Source organism: Mytilus galloprovincialis, chromosome 3 (assembly GCF_965363235.1).
Source record: "Mytilus galloprovincialis chromosome 3, xbMytGall1.hap1.1, whole genome shotgun sequence".
In the NCBI taxonomy this organism is placed as follows: Eukaryota; Metazoa; Mollusca; class Bivalvia; order Mytilida; family Mytilidae; genus Mytilus; species Mytilus galloprovincialis.
This window is the reverse complement of record NC_134840.1, coordinates 84,974,132-84,999,696: the sequence shown is the minus strand read 5'-3', so window position 1 is coordinate 84,999,696 and position 25,565 is coordinate 84,974,132. Positions and strand designations below refer to the sequence as shown.

The 25,565-nt window shown below is 30.4% G+C and overlaps 1 protein-coding gene across 6 annotated transcripts in view; it reads right to left on the bottom strand.

The window, feature by feature from the left end:
* The window catches only part of LOC143069212 (uncharacterized), a 96,697-nt gene that overhangs the window by 29,729 nt on the left and 41,403 nt on the right, over positions 1-25,565 (bottom strand). For 3 of the 6 annotated variants that reach the window (XM_076243737.1, XM_076243740.1, XM_076243738.1), the window contains 2 exons: positions 17,734-17,775; positions 11,463-11,502 (listed from right to left, as the gene is read on the bottom strand). In XM_076243737.1, the coding sequence (XP_076099852.1) occupies positions 11,463-11,502; positions 17,734-17,775 (82 nt within the window). The remainder of the gene's footprint in view (positions 1-11,462; positions 11,503-17,733; positions 17,776-25,565) is intronic. The other 3 variants (XM_076243739.1, XM_076243741.1, XM_076243742.1) reach the window with 1 other exon arrangement.

The following is a 25,565-nucleotide window of genomic DNA, read 5'->3' as shown; positions in this document are numbered from 1 at the left end:
GAATCGTTATTTCCCCCTCATCTCTGGGCCGAAGTTCCATCCTCGTTAAAACGTACTAACAATGGGCCCGAATCATTTCATGCCCATTATAACGAGCAGTTCTATCACAGTCATCCATCAATTTATATTTTCCTTGACACTATTATCAAATTGCAATCTGTGACTTACATAAAAATTCGGAGTTTGAACATTGATGCACCGCAGAGCCGAACAGAAAAGGAGAAGGAACAGAATCTCCGGGATTTGCATTCGAAATACTGCCAGCAGGAAATTACGAGGGATTTTTATGTCAGAAGCCTGGGATATAAGTTCCAAGCCCGAACAGACTTGTAAATAATGCCGTTGCCGAGTTTTATGTTTTATGACAGTGCTTTGTTTTTAGTGCTTTGTTTACAATTAAAAGATGTTTTAATCTTTTTGTTGGTAAACTCCTGTTTTATGACTGTGCTTTGTTTTTAGTGCTTTGTTTTTTACAATTAAAATATGTTTTAATCTTTTTGTTGGTAAACTCCTCATTTAATGAACTATATTCGTAAGAAAATGTGGTATGATTGCCAATAAGACAATTCTCTATCCAAGACTTGTTTTCGCTCAAATGTCCTACGCTTATTCTTATTTTCGCTCAAATGTCCTAAAATTTAGGCGCTCAAATGTCCTATACTTTGGCGCTCAAACGTCCTTTTTTTTTCGCTCAAATGTCCTGTCAATGCGCTCAAATGTCCATTGCCGTAGAGGGAATGGATTAGAAATTGACATATGATGTAATGAAATGACATCTGACCAGCTGCAACAAAACAGTGCATGAGGTCACAACTTTTCTGCTCTCTGAGTCATCAGAAATTGACTGTTAACATATTTAATTAGAACTTATTGGACATTAACATGCCTAACTTCATTCTTGATCCTACAGTTTTGTATTGCCATGGTGATAACTGAAAAAGTCAATTCTCAAAATGTCACACTATAATTCAATTTATCACAATATAATATGGCTGTCACATGGCTTCTGGTAGAGAGCGATTTTACTTCATTCAATTTTTCATTTTTTTATTTAATAAATCTTTAGAGCTCAAATTCAATATAATCTGAAGTCAATCACAATACATAAAACAGTATAAAATATTACCTTGGTACAAAACAAACATGGCTCCTTGAAGCGAAGATTTTGGCCCTGGAAATAGTCTTCAAACAAGCACTTAAGATATTTTATTAGAAACCAATTTCTTGATTAGAGAAGTTTTTAGTAGACTATAATAATTCTTTGTTAATAGCCACTTGAAATGACGTCAATACGATTTAGTAAGGAATTATAACGCTATTTACACGACCAGAAGTCAAACAAAGAGAATACAATATATGGACATTCGCTTTTTTATTCGTTAAACCCCACCTTATATAGACAATAAATTGGTGAATATAAAAAAAGGAACAAAACATAAGAGACGTTTTCTAGAGATTCTTCGTCAAATCAATACATCGTTCTTTCTGATTTGTAATTGAAGATTTATCTATAAGGGGCTTGCTGCAAAAAATCTATAGTTGTTAGCTTAAAAATTTCTTTGAAACTGAAATAGCCCGTGTTTAATCTGTAATAAACCATCATCTGTCATTCAGTGTTTAATGGACATAATTAAACCATCCACGGAAAATTATTAAGCAAGGGAAGTACAAGGCAAATTAGATTAGATTTACGATTTCATCAATAGTTCAAGAAAAAAATAAACAAATCAGTTATTTCATCATTCCTTTACATTGACTTTTCAGCAATGAATTATACTTTTTTCTATGCATCAGAATAACAAATGCTAGTATAATTATACTTCTAAATATTCTAATAGTATTTTCTACAATTAAAATAGGTGATTGGGGATTTCATGTAACAAATAACATTTTACGATTCCTGCATGATCATAATAAAATAAATCTATTAGATCCCAATACATGGAAAGAACAAAAATACTTTTATTGTTAAAATAACATTCATTAAATAAGTGTTTTACTTTTATTTAACTTCATGTTATTGGGTTGCTGTCTCACTTAACTTTCATTCAATATTTCCATAAAACTTACATGCATCTTAGCATAAAAAATCTCTGCCTACTAACAGCAGCTGAATAGATCATTTTCATAGTACAGACTTTTTGACTCTAGATTTAAATAAGTAACCTATCCTGAGGTAGGACATCCTGGTACTTGGTCAGGAAAGAGCAACCCAAAGGATCAAAATGAAACATATAATTGGTGCAATTCCTGAGAAGTTTACTGTTTTCCAATGAAATTGTAGTGTGTAGAAAACATATAACAATTAATTCCCCTCAAAATTATACTGATTGTAAGTTTGATTTTACTTCTTTAAGTTGCTCCTGCTTGACTGAGTACCAGGATGTTCTACTGCAGAGAAGGTAAATTGTTGAAAACATATAAACTCTAGCGTTCAAAGTCGGTCATATAAAAATAAACTATTGTAATACTGTAATGAGAAGTAATCTAATTATACATCAAAACTAGAGGCCCTAAAGAGCTTATGTCCTTCACCTAGATTTCTTGCCTTGTGAATCATTTTTGCTATTTAAAGTTTGTTTGTACCTAAAATGTACCTTTAGCTGTACCCATCTCTACATAGTCCTAAGTCCAGAAAAAATATAAATGCTATCAATGCTCCCTTCCCCCAAAAGACTAAAATAAAAGTTATATCTCTTGAGACCACTTACTTGACATGGATGTGTTTATTGCAGTTTTTTTAGCATTTGTATCATCCTACTTGAAAATAAGATTATAAAAACATCCCAGAAAGAAATACTGAACTAATAGACAACAAAAACAAAGGTACATTTAAATATATGTATTACCTTCTTGTGTTATTGTTTCAAAGCCATTCAATTATTGAAAGCAAGCTTAAAGTACTTTTATCTTCTGAAATAGATATCGTGTTGTTCTTCACTTTAATATGTTCTTCTTCTTTGGATAAGATTTCATTTAGCAAATTTATCAAAAGTGCAGGAAGACAAGATTGCATGATTTTGCAAAATCGTCTTCAAATGTCAGAGGTAGATTTGTACAGAATTTCTTAAACAAAACAAAAGTAAGAAATGAAAGAGTCAACCTTAGAATCTTGTTTCAAACTACAATGTATAAATAAACAAATGGGTATTCTTAAAAAAATATTTGCTTTTCATAATAGATAGATTATACAAGGAGAAATGAAAGAACATATTGGTTAAAGTCAATAGGACAGCAACCAAGCAATGAAATGAAAAATAAATATTCATATGATGCAATTGCAAATTGAGATAACTTTACATCTAAAACAAGAATATGTATCCATGGGATACTGATGCCCCACTAGCACTCACATTTCTGTGTACAGAATCTATGAATGCTTGGTCAAAACTCAAAACCCTTATTTGTATATAAATATAAGAAGATGTGGTATTAGTGCCAATGATACAACTCTTCATCCAAGTCACAATTTGTAAAAGTAAACCATTATAGGTCAAAGTATGGCATTCAACACAGAGCCTTGGCAGACACCAAACAGCAATATATTCTTATAGAGTAACATCATGCTGGACATTGCTAAATTTTATATTTATGTAACCAGAACTTCATGGTAAACTTCCTTAAATCAAAACTTTAAGCAGGTATAAGATGGAAAAATGGATGAACTAATACGTAGCCCTGGAACATAAACCCTTTAGTACTGCTTTCTTTATTTGGCAGGACATGAAAACAGGTACTTTAAAGTCAGGAAGAAAGAATTTTGAGAGCAGTGAAATTCTAGCTTTTTATGTGTTTTTTTGGTTCTACTAAGAAATATTGTCCCTAAAACAAGACCAATTTGTTATCATTTGAATGTGCATATAGTTCGGACTTTACATGAACAAATAATTCAAAGCAAAAATGAGAAAAAAAAAACTTTCCTATCCAAAATACACCTTTTAGATCACCTTCTTCTTTCAAGGCCTCTTTACCCATAAGTCACCATTTTTTAATGCACTTGTTCTATTTTCTGGAAAAATTGTTCCTCAATTTAATTGTCTACGACCTAATCCCTATATACAACATAATTAATAAAAATAGAAAATCACAAAACGTATGAACCAACTTTTCTGCTGGCATACAAAATCATAGACTGTGCGATTGAATAGATATCAAAGAAAAAGAAAGGAATGTACTAGTAATTAAATCAGCGCTGTACAAAGTTGAAAGTGATATTGTCGATTGAGAATGCATCTGCATTGTATGTTGTAATGGGATTATTACGGTACTGACGAGCAAAGAAGAATCGCATCCACACGTCTCATTCATTACGGGATTAAGTATAAAGTATGTAAAATTTTCCTATCAATATATGTACTTTCTGACAATTGCTATTGATTACATCTCTAAAGTTAATTCCTTTAAATTGAAATAGAAAGTCATTGGTCCTGTCTCCAATAGCACGGCAAAACCACTAACCAGATAAAACCGATTTTTTTTATCTGCAGGTTTTTCGCATTGTTTTTTCAATGTGATTTTTCTTGGCTTCCTATGTACAGGAAGAATTGTGAGGTAATATCCCATTCAATTTAAATTCTTAATTAGTTGACTCGAAAACAACAAAACAAGTCTGTAAATCATCACAGCTAAAACTCAATACTGCTAAGTATCTGCTTTGTAACAAGGTTTGAGAGGAAAATGCAAGAACTTAGCGAAGCATTTATAAATTAAGGGATTAAAAGTTCTAGGGATCATATAGCTTTAAGAAAATGAAAAGAAGGTTTAAGGCTAAAAAAATCAAAAAATCAAAAAATTGCTTCTTAATTTGAATAAAAAAAAGAAGAACTTATATTGCAACTGAGTTTTGGCAATTATAATACAACTGTATTGTCAAAAGGTCAGAGCTTCTTGTGTTAGTATATTAATGTAGTAAAATTTAAGACTTCTTCAAATATATGTATAAGCAAATAAAAAAAATCTGGTTACATTGAACTAAATGCCATTTTTAATTTCACAAAGAGCTCTTATAAATAATTAAAGATATTGAAACCGAAATTGATAATCAGGCTGATCTCATATAAAACCTGCAGCGGGATCTGATTACCCTTCTGGAGCACCTCAGATCATTCCTGTTTCTTGGTTGGGATTGTAATGTTCAGTCTTTAGTTTTCTATGTTGTTTTTTCTGGACTAATTTGTTTTTAATTTCTTGCAATGGCATTGTCAGTTTGTTTTAAACTTATGAGTGTGAATGTCCCTTTGGTGTTTTTCACATTTTTTCCCCCTAAAGCAGCTGCTTCACCTCGTGGGCAATTATCGATTCAATACTTTACAAATCTTTAAATAACCTCTACCCGATAAAAACAGTGTAAAATCCAAATTAATCTCAACAGTTTTAAAAAAATTAATCAACACATGTACAATTTTTATGTGTCATCGCATTGTTTTAACATTTTAAAAGTGAAATAGTGACCAAATAGATATTGACCCACTTTCCTTTGAAACTACTGATGTCTTTAAACATAAGTTTGTCACAGTATGCTTTTTAGGCACTATAACGTCATTTTAATAATTTAGTGAATAATGAACAAATGGATATTGACCGACTTTCTCTTATAATTATTGTTGTCTTTAAATATAAGTTTGTCTCAGTATGAGAAATTGCAAGATTTTTCAGGATAATCCTTCTTATAAATTAAGTAACATCACAATGCTCTACATTTATCGAAAATGTGATTAGTACTTAGTACTTTAAAGATACTATTTTTTCCTGGATTTCGTGGGTACTGGTTTACAACAAATGCCACATTTCCTATTAAGTTATAAAAAGAAGATGTGGTATGATTGCCAATGAGACAACCATCCACAAAAGACCAAAATAACACAGACATTAACAACTATAGATCACCGTACGGCCTTCAACAATGAGCAAAGCCCATACCGCATAGTGAGCTATAAAAGGCCCCGAGAAGATAATGTAAAACAATTCAAACGAGAAAACTAACGGCCTTATTTATGTAAAAAAATGAACGAAAAACAAATATATAACACATAAACAAACGACAACCACTGAATTACATGCTTCTGACTTGGGACAGGCACATACATAAATAATGTGGCGGGGTTAAACATGTTAGCGGGATCCCAACCCTCCCCCTAACCTGGGACAGTGGTATAACAGTACAACATAATAAAAATAGAAAATCACAAAACGTATGCACCAACTTTTCTGCTGGAGACTTTGATTAAATTTCATAGACTATAAGCTTTGCACTTAGCACTGGAATTCATTTCCTAAATATACAAGTAAAAAATCAATCAATTTTTTTATTCCATAAATAGAAATCACTTTTGACTTCCACCAACTATAAACATACTGAATTTCTCATTTTGTAAACAAGTGTGTATTGTTTGTCCGCTAACCAATCTTTTTATTTGTCAATACTTTTTACTGGTTTTACACCAAGTTTACATTTTTTTAATAATGGTAATTTAAAAATCAAATTAGTCAAAAAGTTTAATACAGCTAATTAAACAGACAACAGACATACGCAAATTGTTGACAATAGCTCACACATAAATGTGATGGACTATGAAACTCAGATCAGGAGATTAGGACTCAGATCAGGATCGGGTTTTTTATCGACATAAATTTTGTTGTAAATGTAACCGTATGATGTAGAAATTGTATTTTTTCTTTTTCAAATTTCATATATATGTTTATACATTTTTGTAGTACCCTTATTGCCTTTCTATTTGAATGAAAATAAAATATTAAGAAGAATCTGTTTCTTGTTTTGTTTTTAATAATTGATTGTTCACTGCTTGCAAATAAATCATTATATGTATTTATCTTATTTGTACAGATTTGTATTCATGTCTCCATCTCCTTATCATTGGTAACTGTATAGACAAATAAGAAACAAAGCCACATAAACAAGGTGAGCTAACAAGGTGAGCTAAGCAAAAAATTTCTACCCATCCACATATTATAACCTTTCATTTATATATTGAAGTAAATATGAATAATCATTGTTGGAATTACTAAATGTACATGAAATTGAAGAAAATACCTTACCACTAAAATGTAAACTGTCTACCCATCTACCTATAATTACCTTTGTCAATGTATTGAAAAATACATGTACATGTATTATCATTGTTTGATTTGCTATAATATGAAACTGAAGAAAATAAGACAATTATAAATCCATACTTAATCTAGGAGAATGGAAAAAATATATTCATATAGATTCTATTACAATTCCTGATATTCATCTTTTGTAGAGTCAAGCAATGATGTAATAGAATTGAAAAGTGAAATTCTAATATCACAAATAATGATTTAAAGCCAAAAAATATGCTTCTTCAATAAAACTTACGGAATATAGTCAACTATAATATTGTAAAACCTTCATGAATTTGACATAAAATTATAAAAAGAGACAGAAAGCACAAAAGTGACATTCAAAACTCTTAAGTTGAAGAAAACCTATTTTATTTATAACATCTTTTCAATGATTGAAAAGGTAATACAAATGTAATGTCAGCCATGTAGTAGAGAGGAAAAATAAAGAACTGGAGAAGGCCAATGGCCAAAACATCTAAAAAAGTTGGTTTATTGATACAATCATATTGAAGCAAACCGACAACACCATGGCGAAAAAAAAAAGAAATTAAATGGAAGATAACATACATAGAAGACTACAGATTGAGAACCAAAAGAGTAAGCAGATCCTTGCTCCACATAGGGTTGCTAATCCTGTCACCATAAGTACACACTTGGTGATCAGTCTTTATCGGTGATGTCACACACAGGGAAAAGAGAACGTCTAGCAAATAATCGAAATGGTCAGAATTAGTCTCATAAAACATGAAAAAGACGTAGAAAAAAATGTTTTCACAAGATATTGATGACATCAAATTAGCACTTTGTTTTCTGTTATAATACATGTATCATAGTATCACATCATATAAGGTTACAGAATCAATCTAACAACAAAAAATATACTGGAGCAGGTGTTTATGTGCTAATTCTAAAGGCAATTAAAGAACCTTAGTGAGCACGCTCACATACCCCACGTCCCCACATTGTCATTGGAGAAATAAAATAAGTGTAAGAAGAGAAAATTGTATAAAAAAAAAAAGACTGAATCATAATTTCCTGTCAATATGCACATCTACATAGTATGTCCTTATTATGTACAAAGTTTCATGAAATTCTGTTGTGTGGTTTCAGAGGAGTTGCGATGACAAACTGTTGCAGAAGTACATTGAAGCAAATAAGATCAAAGGAGCGTAACTCCTAGAAAAAAAATTGAATCATAATTTCCTGTCGATATGCACATCTACATAGTATGTCCTTATTATCTGTAAAGGTTTTGTGAAATTCTGTTGTATGGTTTGAGAGTAGTTGTGATGACAAACTGTTGCAGTAGTACATAAATTCCAAGCGAGAGGAGTCAACAGTATAGTGAGGCAAATAAGTTCAAAGGGGCGTAACTCCTAGAAATAAAATTGAATCGTAATTTCCCGTTGATATGCACAACTACATAGTATGTCCTTATTATCTGAAAAGGTTTCATGAAATTCTGTTGTGTAGTTTCAGAGGAGTTGCGATGACAAACTGTTGCAGTAGTACATTGAAGCAAATAAATTCAAAGGGGCGTAACTCCTAGAAATAAAATTGAATCGTAATTTCCCGTCGATATGCACAACTACATAGTATGTCCTTATTATCTGAAAAGGTTTCGTGAAATTCTGTTGTGTGGTTTGAGAGGAGTTGCGATGACAAACTGTTGCAGTAGTACATTAAAGTAAATAAGTTCAAAGGGGCGTAACTCCTAGAATAAAAATTGAGTCGCAATTTCCCGTATATATGCACAACTACATAATATGTCCTTTTCATATAAAAAGATTTCGTGAAATTCTATTGTGTGGTTTGAGAGGGGTTGCGATGACAAACTGTTGCAGTAGTACATTAAGTAAATAAGTTCAAAGGGGCGTTACTCCTAGAAAAAAAATTGAATCGCAATTTCCCGTCGATATGCACAACTACATAGTATGTCCTTATTATCTGAAAAGGTTTCGTGAAATTCTGTTGTGTGGTTTGAGAGGAGTTGCGATGACAAACTGTTGCAGTAGTACATTAAAGTAAATAAGTTCAAAGGGGCGTAACTCCTAGAATAAAAATTGAGTCGCAATTTCCCGTATATATGCACAACTACATAATATGTCCTTTTCATATAAAAAGATTTCGTGAAATTCTATTGTGTGGTTTGAGAGGGGTTGCGATGACAAACTGTTGCAGTAGTACATTAAGTAAATAAGTTCAAAGGGGCGTTACGCCTAGAAAAAAAATTGAATCGCAATTTCCCGTCGATATGCACAACTACATAGTATGTCCTTATTATCTGAAAAGGTTTCGTGAAATTCTGTTGTGTGGTTTGAGAGGAGTTGCGATGACAAACTGTTGCAGTAGTACAATAAAGTAAATAAGTTCAAAGGGGCGTAACTCCTAGAATAAAAATTGAATCGCAATTTCCCGTCGATATGCACAACTACATAGTATGTCCTTATTATCTGAAAAGGTTTCGTGAAATTCTGTTGTGTGGTTTGAGAGGAGTTGCGATGACAAACTGTTGCAGTAGTACATTAAAGTAAATAAGTTCAAAGGGGCGTAACTCCTAGAAAAAAAATTGAATTGCAATTTCCCGTCAATATGCACAACTACATAGTATGTCCTTATTACCTGAAAAGGTTTCGTGAAATTCTGTTGTGTGGTTTGAGAGGAGTTGCAATGACAAGAAACAGGACTGACGGACTGACGGACGGACGGACTGACAGACGGACGGACTGACGGACGGACGGACGGACGGATGGACGGGTCAAAAACATTATACCCTCCGCAACTTCGTTGCGTGGGGTATAATAAAGATTAATATATCATAGATACATAAAACAAAGATATTGTATGATAGCCAATACAGATAAGACAAATATCCACCAGACACCAAAGGACACTAATTTTAGCAACTATAGGTCATTGCTCTGTCATCAACAATAAGCATTGTCACATTTTGAGTATAAACAAGATCCTGTTAATGTTAGGTGATCTTAAGTGCAGATAAGTAAAATTTCTCTTCACATTATATAAGATCTTACAAGAAATTAGAGAAAACAAATTAACGCTCTTTTATTTTATTTGTAATCCTGTTTTGATATATTTATACAAGTCAAATTTTTTCATAAATTTGACAAAAAACGTGATTCTTAAAGGTCACAAATTGTGCTTAATTATAGTCCAATCAGAGTGCTTTTCTGGATTAAAACTTCATGTTCCACTCAAAGGATAACAAAGTAATTACAAAACCATCACTTTGGTGTGTCATTCATCTTAATCCTACATCTACTTCTAAGACATATCAAAACAAAATAAAAACAACCTTTATAACTCTAGAATCATGCCTGACAACTTGTCAAAATCTCAATGGGGAATTTGAAAAACAAGAGGACCTTAATAAATTGTTTATATATGTCAAAAATATACTTGTGTTTTGAATGAGTATAAAAATTGAGAATGGAAACGGCAAATGTGTCAAAGAGACAACAACCCATTACCAAAGAGCAGAATGTATATATGCGCCTAAAAACCAATTTATGGATTTAGAGCGAAAATATTTCCAGTTTAGTCAACACCTTTGACAAATTTGACCATAACAATAATTAAAAGCAAGTGTTATTTCTACGGGAGTTATAGTAACAGTTAGTATAAATTGTATAATCTATTTGATTTGCCCTCTACTTCAAACCTTTCAAAAAGGTTAATGTATATATCTTAACAACCATTGTCTATTGCATAAATTGAAATCTAATTTTTACGTCTATAGCTAAATTTCATATACCTCTACTTCAGACTTTTCAAAAAATTTAATGCATAAATCTTAACAACCATTGTGCATTGCATAAATTGAAAAGTAATTTTTACATCTTTAGCTATATTTCATTAGCTTCTTCAAACTTTTCAAAAAATCTAATACGTAAATCTTAACAACCATTGTGCATTGCCTAAACTTGAAAAGTAATTTATACGTCTTTATAGCTTTATTTCATTAAGTGTAGTTCTCCTATTGATATGCCATATTAAATAACACCCAAGTAATTAAATCTGGTCACGTATGGTAATACAAGAGAGGAGTATTCAGAGAGAAAAAAATCTATACCTTTTTGTTGTTTTCGTCTTATAGTTATGGCTTAATTAAAACTGAAGTAAAACCTGTTTTTACTGAAGCGACCATAAATGGAAGCAATGACGTTTTTATTTTAAATTATTTAATGACCTGCATGACATACAAATGCTTTTTTTTTCATGTTTAAAAGACAGCTGTTCAATTTTTACGATTCCTTCAACAATTTTCCAAAAATATTTTATAAATATTCTGTTAAAAGTAAAATGTTGTGTGTTAAAAGAAAATAAAGACCTACCTTGTATCGAATCTTCATCTTTATTATCTCTAGGAGTACCCTGTAAATACAGAGAAATTATCATGTCAATAAATCAAGGAGAAAAAAAATCTCAAATCAATAGTATAAAATAAGAGTGTAAACCTACCATTAAATGGCAGCAGAATTTTTTCATCAACCATGAATTAAATCTTTGCATTTAAATTTTCATTGACACAAATTCTCTGTTAAAATAGTAACGCTATATTCCCAGTTGGTGACGATAAGGACGGTCTTCAAACAAGTGATCGTTAATTGCAATTTCCTCTATCGTATTCCTTACATCTCAATTCTGTTGACCGAGCAGTTCATTAACTGGTTAATGTCACAGATCCATTTCACTCGTAACGAAATGAGCGACAATACTATAACAAGAAGATTATAACGCCTTTCTCTCACTGTCCACCAAGTTTCACATTTGTATCCAAATCGGATAAAACACAATTATCTCCTAAATGGTAGTCAGATCTTTCATTGTACGGCAGTGCATCGTAATTTAAGAACCGATAGGACACAATAGAGAAGAGCTCAATATGATGAAACTTTTATGAATTGGCTTTTTGTTTAGAGTATGAAGGAAGAATAATATAAAAAGATTATCAATATTTCTCAATCACTGTTTTCGTTCTGTTTTATAATCCGTACTCTATATTTAGATAGTTATAAAAACACCCCCATTCCCTATGTACATTATATGAGTTATTTCTGTATTTTAGAATTAATTAAATATTTCTATAAACTGAAAGAAATTAAAATCATAGAACCAAGATGGCTTTGGCCCAAACATTATATTTTACCTTCATTTGTATAACATAATGTCTAATTGTACTTGTTCTACACTTTTTTTAGTATCATATATCAAGTGTTGGTGGATACATTTTAAGAAGAACGCCTTCTTACTTTTAAATAAGTTAAAAATACACAGCTATACATAAATGTTATTTCCTAACTACAAATTAGGTAAGAGATACTATTTATAATCCACTGTGAAAAAGTGGGAAAACTCATTTAATTACCAGGCTTATTTCAGATATGTTAAATTCATCAGTTTTGCTAGAAACAGTGAAGATGGTAAGCCAAATCAATTATGAAGTCGATGAGCATAAATGATAACAAAAATAATCCAAAGTTTTGCCAAATAAATCTGACTTTCGATATGCTTAAAATTATTGCAGCTTTTTGTTAACAGTGAATTTTGAATTATTGCAGCTTTTTATTTACATGTAAATTTTGAATATTGCAACTTTTTATTAATAGTTATAAGTTTTGAATAATTGAAATTTTTTATAACAGTAAATTTTGATTTTGAATATTGCAATTCTATCAACAGTTAAAGTGCACAATGAAAGAACCAATGATATTTCTTGACAGCACAGCACTGAATACTGGACTGATGATATGTACTCTCAAGGATATAAGTCTACAAGCAGTTGCAAGTCAACCATGTGGTTTTAAACCTCGCCAAAGATAACAAACAGCATGGATTATGATTTAATATACTGCATACAAGTATGTCTACACAAAGACTCAATTATGTACTTCGTAAAAAAAAGCCCAAACCTCCAAAAATATTTTATTAACATGTTTTTAACATTAACAGCAAATGACCTTATCATTGTCATAAAGACAGCATTATAAGCACTAAATACTTGGCTGGAGATATCCACAATAACTTAACATCAACCAGTTGACATCAACCTAAGTAGTTTTTAAATTTTAAAATAAATACCAGAACCTTATAAGACAACTTATGACATACAAAATATTGTTTTCTCTTTTTCTATCTTTCCAGAAACACATCTTTTAAGGCTATATCACCTAACATGCAAGACCCTCAGATCCCTCGAGGAAGGTCAAAGTCTTATAAAAAAAAAAAAACTTATTGTAAATGCTATCTTATTACTAGACATATATTGCACACAAGACAATTGGCATTAAAAGTGGACTCAAAACATGACACAAAAACATAACAAACAATTTCTTAGAATAATTTCTTATTCAAAATAATCATAGAGGGGCCTGATGGGTTATTTTCGTTTTTCGTGATCGGCACATTTTCAATCGCTATGGTGAAACGTTTTTCGACAGATTTTGTTTTTTATATATTTTCATGATCTGTGATCATGGAAATTTATTTTCTGTGAATTGTGATTGACAAAAAACTTGTGAATCGTGATGAGACCACCCCCCTCATCATAAGGATGTGACCAGCTTAAAACCTATCCAATAATTTGCTACTAGATTCAAATGGTCGTCCCTGAGCTTCTAAAATCAAAATGTCAATGCATGACTCATGAGAAATATTTATACCTTTTTTGATCAATATAACTTATGTTATACATATATATAGTGCTCTTTGCTCCTTTGTATAACACCATAAAATGCTCCTTCTATTCTACATAACACTATAAAACCTGCTTTTATTGCAATCTTTAATGCAGGTAATGGTTTCCGTAGTTCATTCATTACCATCATTATCAGATATTGAACTTTAAGGATACTATAACCTAAATGAGATTTTCAAATGCAATCATAATTTAACATGGAAAAACTAGAATGGAAAAGATAGGCTTTCAAATTTCAAAAAAAATATGCAATTTTGATAGCAAGATTTGTAAAATGTTTTCACCTTATTGTTTATCAATGATTTTGTTGCATAACTTTACCACAGAAATAGTTCTTAAATCTAAACTGATTGTTTTGGTACTTGTTATGCAAATCTTTAAAATTTATCAAATTGTATTTTAAAAATATCCCATTAATCTTTGAAAACTGCTTTGAATTTGAGTTTGAAACAGTTCGATATAATTGCCAGTAACTACAAAATCGAATAGATTCCCCCGATTTCAACCTTGACAATTTAAGTCTCAACACCATAATTTTTGTTTAGTGTAGCATATCTATAGATATGCAATAAAATAAAAATAAAATTGACGATCTACAAGTCAATTGTCATAAGAAAATGAAGAAATGAATTGTTTCTGCTGTCATTCAGTTAGGTTATATTTGGTTCAGTTATAAAAGATGAACTAATAAAAAAAGTCCTTTCCGAGTTCATAGTAAGGTCAACTAAAGAGAAAATACATCACAAATAGCTAATATTTATAGATTTCTTAACAATCAATGTAGTCCGACTTTCAGGGATACACTACAGATTTAATTAATTACAGGTTTATGAATTAAGTTCAATTAGTAAGGGGAGAAAACTCTGAAATAATCAATGGAGGGAAAGAGATAGTTTACACATTTTAAAATTCATCAATCTGAACTATACGCTTACTAATAAGGCATGTTGTTTCAACTGAATTTCACTCCAAAGTTATGTTTTAACACAAATTAATTTTATTAAAAGACATGTCAGTACCAAATTAAACGATCAATCAATCATTCGACACACATGCAGTAACAGAAAAGAAAGGGTATGGAATATAAAGTCATAAATCTTTTTAAATACACTTGACAAACTCCAAGGCAACCAAACAATGCTTTTAGTGCCTGAGGCTCACATTATAGAAAAATTGAGACAACAGTATAAAAAAAAATTAAAAAGCTAAATCTAAATAAATAACCCTATAATCTACCATGCCTCAAAAAATCAAGTTACCCTCCACTAACTGGCTATCACAATAATAATGACAAATATTATGGTTTGCTGCGCTAGATCAAAATTTGCTTGTTGATAATGTTTTTCAGTTTATGGTTTCTAAAGGGTAATAACTCCAACAAATAGTCAATTGAGTATTTTTGGTCATCTCATTTATTTGTATCGTATTTCTTGCCTGGGTGTTAATTCTTTGTTTTGTACAATCTCTGTTTCTTGATATAAAAAAATCTATACTGTAGGCAAAAACATAAAAATTAGCCAAAAACATCATTAAAGAACAATTAGGCCTATAAGAAGTCAATTTAATGGTTTCAGTCATATTGTCTTTTTTGTATTTGTAAGTTATTGTAGTATTCATGTTGCTCAGTCTTAGTTTTCTATGTTATGTACTTCTGTTTGTCCGTTTGTCTGGTTTCAGCTATATTGGATTTATTTTGTATCTCAGTCATTTTAGGGTCCATGTTGCTCAGTCTTTAGTTTTTTAAAATGTGTTTTGTCTATACTCTTGTTTGTCTTTTGATCTACATCTATTTTGCCCTGGCTTTGTCATTTTCAACATTAGTTTGAAAATCCCTTTGATATCATTAGCCTCTCTTATATTGCTGATCAATTGTTTTTTTAATTATAGATTCAAAGACAAAAGACAGAAAACTTTAACATTTGTTAAATAAAATAATGCATCCAGGGGCAATAACTCCTACAAGGAGTTAATTAATGGTTTGTCATGTTGGTATTTTTGTTGATTTTGTAATGCTAGCCAACTAATTTTGTTATTAACAGATTCTTCCTACATTTTCTCAATTATATTATTCAAAGTTATTTATTTCTTGTGATTTGGTTCCTGTTGTTTCTACTATTTTGGGTGCTGCCTGTTTTGAAACATTTTTAATTTTGCAATGGTTTATTCCATCTTAATTCCATTTTTTCATTTTATCATTTTATATTCTGAAAGCCCCATCCAGACACTAATAGATCTAAAATCATAAGCAGAAGTGGACTCTTAAACTCTATATATATTTGGGGATATTGTCTCTAATGTTCCATCAATACCTCTTAATTCTTCCTATTTAATATCTATTTAGAGATGAATTCATCAAATGGAAACTCAAATATAAATTTCTGTTAATAGATCAGATGTTATTTCTTAACTTAAAAGTGTCTTATAATAAACCTTTATTCTTAGATTCACAGCAGACGCCATTCACATGCTAATTTTTATTTTTGAAAATGATCTATTAATTCTATTTTGATAATTGCAGATGTTATTTTGAAAATTATTAATCAGAATTTAAGATGGATCACCTGAGTAAGACTTATTTAACAAATAACATTCTTAAATAGATTCTATTTACAACAACAAAAAAACTGCAAAGATTATGGATTGAGCTTTTGATTTAGCCTTTTGACTTTCCATTTTAGATTTTCTTTGGCGTTCAATATTTTATTATTTTACTTTTTACAAGAAAATTATATCTTGTATTGCTGTTAATCAGTTTTGTTGTATACATTCTATTCTTATCTTTTGTACTTTTTCAACATAATCAGCAAGAATACTAAATTTGTTAAAACAAAAACAAAAAATTAAGGGCAATAACTCTAACTTGCAACTTTTGTGGTAATAAAGTAAGTATATATATCTTGATATTTTGAGGTTTTGTTTTTTTTCCCGTTTTTTTTTACCTATCTTATTTCATTTCTTCATTTGTGTTCTATTTTAAGCCATGGTGGCCATTCAAATTGATTGGCAGCAACAAAAAACAGAAACTCGAAACACTAGCAAAGTATTGGTTGAAATTGTTCTATGATTTTAGGAGAACATTTAGAAGTTTACCACAAGTTACAGACACCAAATGATGCCCATCAGTTTAGGATAGCACAAAGAGATGGCTGTATTAGAACAAAAAATAAAAGAAGAAGAAATACTACTTATGTTATTATCTCCCTTCATCAAGGGGGAGACAAAAAAAAAATAAAAATTTAAAATACTACTATATAGCCCTATAAAACAAACCTACCCTATTGGCAAATAAACTAAATAGATGAAATACATTTCTAAACACACAAAATACTGTATCAGAAATAATTATAAAAAAATCCTTTTCATTAACAAAACATACAGAGGAAATTATATGTTATTGAGATGAACACTATACCATATCTTCATTTTCAATCAACTGGTCACTTTTATCCCTAATGTTATAAGAGCTATGGTAAAATTACAAGAGCAGTGAATTTGAATATAAAGGGAAACAGTTCTTATTTCATCATGAATAATACAATATTGTAAACTAAATTCTTGCAAATTAGTTTAAATTAAATTTCAGATTTTTTCAGAGGTTTTATTGAAAAATTAATGCAAAGAAAACAGCTTGTTTTGATTTTCTGGGTACTTTTCTTAGAGTTAAAGTTTTTTTGCTTTATTTTCCAAACATATTTGCGGCATTGCCTTATTCAAAACAGAATAGATGTCACAATATAGATCAGTTGCACAAACATAGATATGGTATGGAAATAATGTGTTATTTATAAAAATAATCAGTTTTGTGCTATAGTAATGGATGAACAAAAATAAAATATCTAAATAAAAAAGTCAACATGTTATTAAAACATAAGAGGAATATATAATGGAATGACACAATCCTAAAATACCTGAACATCTGGTTCTGAAGGTCGATAAAAAAGTCCTTGACCCTGAAGGTGGAAACAATATCTATTTGGTTATATGTACCCATATACTAAATTATGATGAAAGAACAAAATTCATGTTCAAAATTTAATCATGCTTTCAGACATATTCAAAATTAACCTTTACCAGTATAAACATATATAACTTGAAACCCTAGAAAACATATACAAAAGAAACAAATAACAGGCAATTATTTGAACTTGGAATTATTTTTAAATATGGAATTTGCTTGATTTCTTGTTACTGAAATTTTTAATAAATTCTATGTTTATTCTGTACTGAAATGTTCTGTGCTGCGCACAACACTTTCTATTACAAAGAAGATAGTACATTTTCAATAGAATGTACTGTGCCGCGCACAACACTATCTAACCAAAATACATTGTATGGAAAGTGTTATTAACCGCTGAAAAGATTATAATACCAAATAATTACATTAGATGTATGTTTCATTATAATACTTTACTCTGATTGGCCAACTGCACATCACGTGTTATTCCGTAAGCAGTTGCATCGCTCAATACAACTTTTCATTCATGATAACACGTGGTCCAACAATAAAGTGCACAGGTGAATTAAATTAAAAAAAATATATAAAATTCGTGTTTTCATGATCATAGCTAAAAAATGTAATTATAAGTATTGAATGCTTCTTTTTGTAACTTTATAGGGTTGTAAAAGCGTTGACCGTGCGCACATTTTTAGAATGAAGCGCTTCCGCGCTTCATACAAAATGTACTTCGGTCAACGCTTTTACACCCCAATAAATTTACAAAAAGAAGCATTCAATTCTTAAATAAACATTGATTTATTAAAAATTTTAAACACAAGAAATTATACAAATTCCATAATTAAAAATAAAAGTTCAAATAATAGCCTGTTAAATTCTCCTTCTTTTCGATGAGTTACAAAATATCTTGTCTCTAGATGATATATTCTAGATTTTATATAAATAAGAAGATGTGGTATCAATGTCAATGAGACAACTCACTATCCAAGTCAAAATGTATAAAAAGATAAAGGTCGAAGTACGGATTCCAGCATGGAGCCTTTGCTCAAACTGACCAGTATGCTATAAAGAACCTCTAAATTTCTCACACAGGCAAACAACCCATAATTGTAAAATATAAGGATATACACAAACATTAGTACTGGGACACATTCCACTGCATCCACACAGCTCGACCAACAAACCCTGCGATCAACATACTTTAACATGCTTGCTTATAAGCATATGAATTCTGAAAACATTAAATTGCTTGTGTAGACTTCATATTATTTATGATAAGCTGATGATTGTACAGATAAAATGCTAAGATGGAACTGGCTTAAATTGCCAGAAAATTGGCAAACTTAAATTGTACTTTATGGCTCCAGTTGTAAAAGTTACAACATTATAAGTGTTTTTATACATAAAATTGAGAAAGGAAATGGGGAATGTGTCAAAGCAACAACAACCCGACCATAGAGCAGACAACAGCCGAAGGCCACCAATAGGTCTTCAATGTAGCGAGAATTCCCGCACCCGTAGGTGTCCTTCAGGTGGCCCCTAAAAAATATGTATACTAGTACAGTGATAATTGAAGTCATACTAAACTCCAAATTATACACAAGAAACTAAAATTAAAAATAATACAAGACTAACAAAGGCCAGAGGCTCCTGACTTGGGACAGGCGCAAAATTGTGGCGAGGTTAAACATGTTTATGAGATCTCAACCCTCCCCCCTATACCTCTAGCCAATGTAGAAAAGTAAATGCATAACAATACGCACATTAAAATTCAGTTCAAGAGAAGTCCAAGTCCAATGTCAAAAGATGTAACATAAGAAAATAAAAGAAAATGACAATAATACATAAATAACAACAGACTACTAGCAGTTACTGACATGCCAGCTCCAGACCTCAATTAAACTGATTGAAAGATTATGTCTTCATCATATGAATATCAGGCACAATCCCTCCAGTTAGGGGTTTAGTATCATACTATCATAAAATATATGAGAAGAATCCAAACTAAACCATGTTATTGCAAAATGCCCTCTGTTAGACAATTTTCATGGTTATAAGTAAAATAATTATGAAAGACCTTTCAAATTTACCATTAACATTGTTTATTTCCATTCCATAAACAATGTTTGACCTTTTGATCACACCCACTATAATAATGTCTGATGTTTGAAATCTCAAATATCATCAAACAAAATAACTTCCTGCCGACCAATAAAGTACAATAAACTTCATTCTAAATTGTGTTTATTGTGGGTTGAAATCTTTCTGTAGAGACATCCTATTAGGCTTTTACTCATTAGGAGTTTGAACTCCTTAAAAATACATATAACATATATATTTGATCGGGTAATTGTACTATAAAAATGGAATCAAATAAGATAATAATTTGTTAGTTTATAATGATTAAAAGTCCAAGATACTGAACTCAGAAACCAAAAGTATGAATGGCTGCAACATTGAAGAGAAGGTCACAGTCAGATGAACTCTGCCAGACTTATGTATAACCCTGATAACAATTTAAGTTTAACCCCTCCACATTCTGTATGTATGTGCCTGTCCCAATTCAGTGGTTGTGGTTTATTGCTGTGTAACATATTGCTTTTCATTCATTTTTTTGTACATTAATTAGGCCGTTAGTTTGCTCGATTGAATGGTTTTATATTTGTGTTTTTGGGGCTTTATATAACATACTGTGTGGTATGGGCTTTACTCATTGCTGAAAGCCGTAACCTATAGCTGATAATTTTGGTGTCATTTTGTCTCTTGTGGAGAGTTGTCTCATTGGCTATTATACCACATCTTCTTTTTTATAATTAAACAAATGAAGGAAGAAATTAAGACCATAAAGATTGTACACAAACTATTTTTCATATTTCTTTCAATTGATAAAATAAAATGCTTTGAAAAACTAATTAATTCTATAAGAATTATGGTATTTCAAACAAAAAGTAACAAACTAAAATTTCACAGAAAAATGCCAAATCCTTAATCTTCAAAAAGAAATAATTTAATTTTGGATGTAACGCGTCTTCTGATTGGCTGACGTTATTTTGTTATGAGCCCATAGACATAATTTAGTCATGTGACCATGACGTCATCAACGTTTTTTCATGGTTTTCTACGGTTTAAAATGGAATTTAGAATTAAATTATAAGAAATAACTGTAATATTTTTTCTGTCTATTCGAAAAAACATAAAAAATGTGGAGCACACTGTTAAATAACCCGCTACACGCGTTATTCAGTGTACCTAATTTTTTATGTTATTTCTTCATAGACAGAAAAAATATAACAGTCATTCCTTAAGGGCATACGATACAGTTTTGAACCTGTATTTACAAGTTGATGAAAATTTGCATTTAGGCTATTTTTTACCTGATAAAATCAAATATGTAATAAAAAATATACCTTCATGTGCTACTTTTTGAGTAAAATAAGGTCGAAATTTTGTATATTTGCTCAAAATTCAGATTTGTGTCCGTATTTTCTTTTTCGAAAGAAAGATATAACTTTTTTGTTTTAAAAGATAAACACAAAATGGTTTTTGTTAAATAATCGGTAATTTCGGCATTTTATAAGTATCATTAAAAATTATGCAATTTTTATTCCGAAATAACTCTATATTTATCAAATGTTCATGAATAGAGGAAAAAACGTCATTTTTGCTGCATGTTTATCAAAATTAAAAAAATTGCGCTATTTACAGTTTTATAAAATTTGGGTCACATAATCTCCTTGCAAAATGAAACAAATTGCTGTTTTAAAAAATAGGGGTCCATGCACTTGTTTTCAAATTAAATCAGTTTGAATGATAAAAATCAGTCGAAAAATGCATCTTTTCCCGATATGTCAGAGTTTGACGTCGCGAAAATAACATTTTACGTTAGAAACGTCATTACCTTCACTGTAACTGTATCGTATGCCCTTAAAGAAATAAATTGTATTTTTACAGGTGCATCTTATGCATAAATAATACTTGTTTGCAACAATAGACCCGCTACACTTTGAATTTTTCATTCATTGTTATTTTAAACAAAAGCAATTAAGAAAGCCAAATATTATAAAGTATAAACCTTGGCTTTGTTTCTCTTGTTAAAAATCCATAATGAAACAGTGTTCTGGTTTATGCCAAGTCAGCATTTTTAATACATCATATATTTTTTAACCTTATTTGATCATAATCATCATGTTGATGAGGGAATATAATATATATTTCAATATATAAGAATGAACAATGAGAAGACATCATTAGTTACCTTGATGGAGGGATTATAGACAAGACATATCGCGTTATTGATTTTTACATAAGAAAACTTTTTTTTAGGTTTATTTCCTGATGCTGTGTAAATTCATTAATCAGACTTCATCCAGCTTTATTTTTTCTACGATTTAGAACTGGATGGTACTGTGAATTATGCAAATCTAAAGAAACCTTGCAAAAGTAAGATGGAAAAGAAAATCAAACATTAAGTCTACTTTGATGTTAAGCTTGTTGAAATTTCTGACAGGGAAAATGCTAAGAAATGTTTTCTAGCATGAAAATTAGTTAATCTTGGAACAGAAAACTTCTAGTTTCTACCAAAAAATACTTTAATTAGGTACCACTGAGTTGAAACTGATCATTCCTGGCAGATAAATAAAAATCGGCGATTTTTTTGTGAGAAAATTAAGTAGATTATATAGGGAATCACTGAAGCATGACTGGAGCAGGCCATCTGTTAGGGCAGTCAGTGGGCCCCTTTTAAAAATTTCTGGATCAGCTACTGATAAATATCAGTTCCAGATAGGCAGTGTTACCATACTGACAAACTTTTTGTAGTATTCCAGTCTAAATTAATTTAATTATTCTAGAACTAATGTTTTAACTCCCTAAGGGAAAGTTGACTTGAGGAGGTTAAATGGGCTATCTCTCTGTTTTTGGACCTTTTTTCAATTTTAGTATCACATATATACTTTAGTACTTCAAAGGTATTTTCCAGAATCAAACTTAGTGTATGCAAAATATTTTTCATTTGTTTACTTTTAATCATGTACCAAGTATATGCTCTCTATATTTGATGTTTGTTTTTGTGAGTTTGTTTTTGTACTGTTTTTGTACTGATTTACAAGTTAAAAAGGTTAGCAAACTGTTGTAACATATGCATACTTTAATTTTTCACACAAAAACTGGAAAAAATCAGTTCAATAAACAACAATAACACTTTAGTGTGAGTTCATTCACTACATGAAGATGTTTGGTCACCAAGACAACAACTCAACACAATAATATAGACATGTTTTAAATTGTGCAAGTCAGCAAGTTTTTGTACATTATTGTTTTCCATATTTTCATTTTGAAAATTGGATGTAGTAAAAGCAGATTTTCACTTGTTTCTTTTATATTATTTACAAACTATACAGATAAAGAACAATTTCCAGTTTGAAATTTATAGACACTTATTGATTGTGTATGTTTCTCTCAAAATGGCCTTTTTCATTACTGGTAATTTTGTGTTGGGTTGCCATTTTGATTGTTATCTTTATAAACTATGATTTGTTTCATTCACCAAACATGTTTCTAAATTTCAACTTCAAATTTACAATCCAATTATTGCTTAAAACTGATGCATCAAAAACAATTTCATGGTGGCCATTTTTTTTAAGGTTTGAGGAAGACTAATGCTGAGTTCACACATAATTCGAATTCGATTCGCATTAACTAATTCGAATTAGTTTAATTCGCATTCGAAACGTTTTAAGTCCTAAAGTCAATTCTAATTTGAATTGCAATGCGCATCAAATTCGCTTTACTGTCCAAACGACGTTAGCTTTTAATTCGTATTAACAAAAACGTATTTCTAATGCGAATTGACTAATTCGAATTAGTTATTTGTTCGAATTAAAAAAGAAGAGTGTGTGAATGCGATAAGCGAATTCAATTCACATTCGATTCAAATTCAATTCAAATTAAATGTTCGTGTGAACAAGGCATAAGTTCCAGGGAAGAACCACAAACATTTGGCCAGAAAACTGGCAAAACCAGTAAATTAAGATACGAAAAGTCATTATAGTAATTTCTTACCATTATAAAGATAATTTTCACCATACAAAAATTGGTACTTTAAAAAAACAAATGGATTGATTGATTGATTTTTGGTGTTAAACACCCCTTTGACACTGTTGGATATTTTGTGGCATCCAGTTTTTGTGTTGGTGAGGAACCTTGAGAACATGGAGAAAAAAAATAAATGAAAGTGAGTGTTTTATTAACAACGACTTAAAGTCAGTATCTGCCAAAATTTGGAAATTTAGAAACAAATGGATTGATTGATTGATATTTGATGTTAACACCCCTTTGAAACTGTTAAATATTTTGTGGCATCCAGTTTTTGCATGAACCCCCTGAGGGGTTCATGCTTATATATTGGCAAGTTTTGGATGTGTCTATGGGCCACTCGATATATCTCGGCCGGAAGTCAGAATAAAATTCTCGGAACGTCTCGAAAGTTTTCGGTCATTTATACAGGTCTTAACAGGTTGTTATCTACGTCTTTGATATGGTCCCTTGATGGCCCTTGACGACGCAATTATATTTGTTTTAAAACGACCACTGTACACTGTGTGTATCTGGGTCAATTATAACGTGGTAATGTATGTTGTCTCGATAACATGTGAACTAATTATGTTTGAAGATTTAACCACGGGATACTGAGTGTGTATTTCATCATAGACTTATGGGAGAGAAGATTCTGGTTAACATATTAATATTAGATCGGAAAAAAGAAAGATAATATTCTTATCAAAAGTATTCAATCGGAATCAAAGAAATATATACAAAATATATACTGTATTTTTGTTTCTGAAGAAACTAACAATGATTGAAATCAGAATATTTTCAGAGTTGCAATTAAGAAATAAGTATTTTATATTACAAGATACTCTGCTTTGGTATTTTTAAATATTCATTTGTAAAGAAAACATAAAAATTACATCTAAATAAATTCTTGCATCCTACAAAAAAAAAAAAAATGTTTATAAACAATAATCATTATATTTCGTTAATTATTTCATACCATTTTAGTATTTAGGTTTTATGAGTAATTATTATTTATTTTTTGTACTGTAATATATCCATAAAATGGAAAGTACGATAAATTTAGTAAATATTTAAATTTTAAACAGTTGTGAATAAAAATACTTGTGTGTTTTCAATTCATAAAGCATGATTTTAAATCCTTGCAACTCACAACAACCGTAAAAATAATTTACAATAATCACAACAAAATTTAATTACAACCATAATGTTGATTATTTCATACCGTTTTAGTATAGATTTAGAAGTCTTTGCTTATATTTTGTATAGTAATATATTCACATAGTGGAATGTTAGAATTTAAAAGTAGATTCATTCGATAAATAAACAGTCCATCCGTAAATACTTGACGTTCGTGTTTATTGATATTATATACAATGTATAGTCAAAAGAATTTGAAAATAAAATAATAACAGGAACGTTAGTTTTTTTATAAAATTGTAATTCAATTTTTGTTTGTTTGTTTTAATAGTTTAACCGTATAGCATCTACATATTTGTACTATATGGTAGGGTTTTGAAAATTGTATTCAATGTGTTGACCAACTATCCTACACCTCTTGATGCATTCACATTATAGATCACATTTCAAAAGCACACTATCGGTTTGAGTTCTCAAAATTCCGGATAAAATGTCAATGAATCCGGAGTCAAAACATTTAATGTAGGCCGTTTGACATTCGAATTCAACTATTAGATTAAGATATGTGATGAT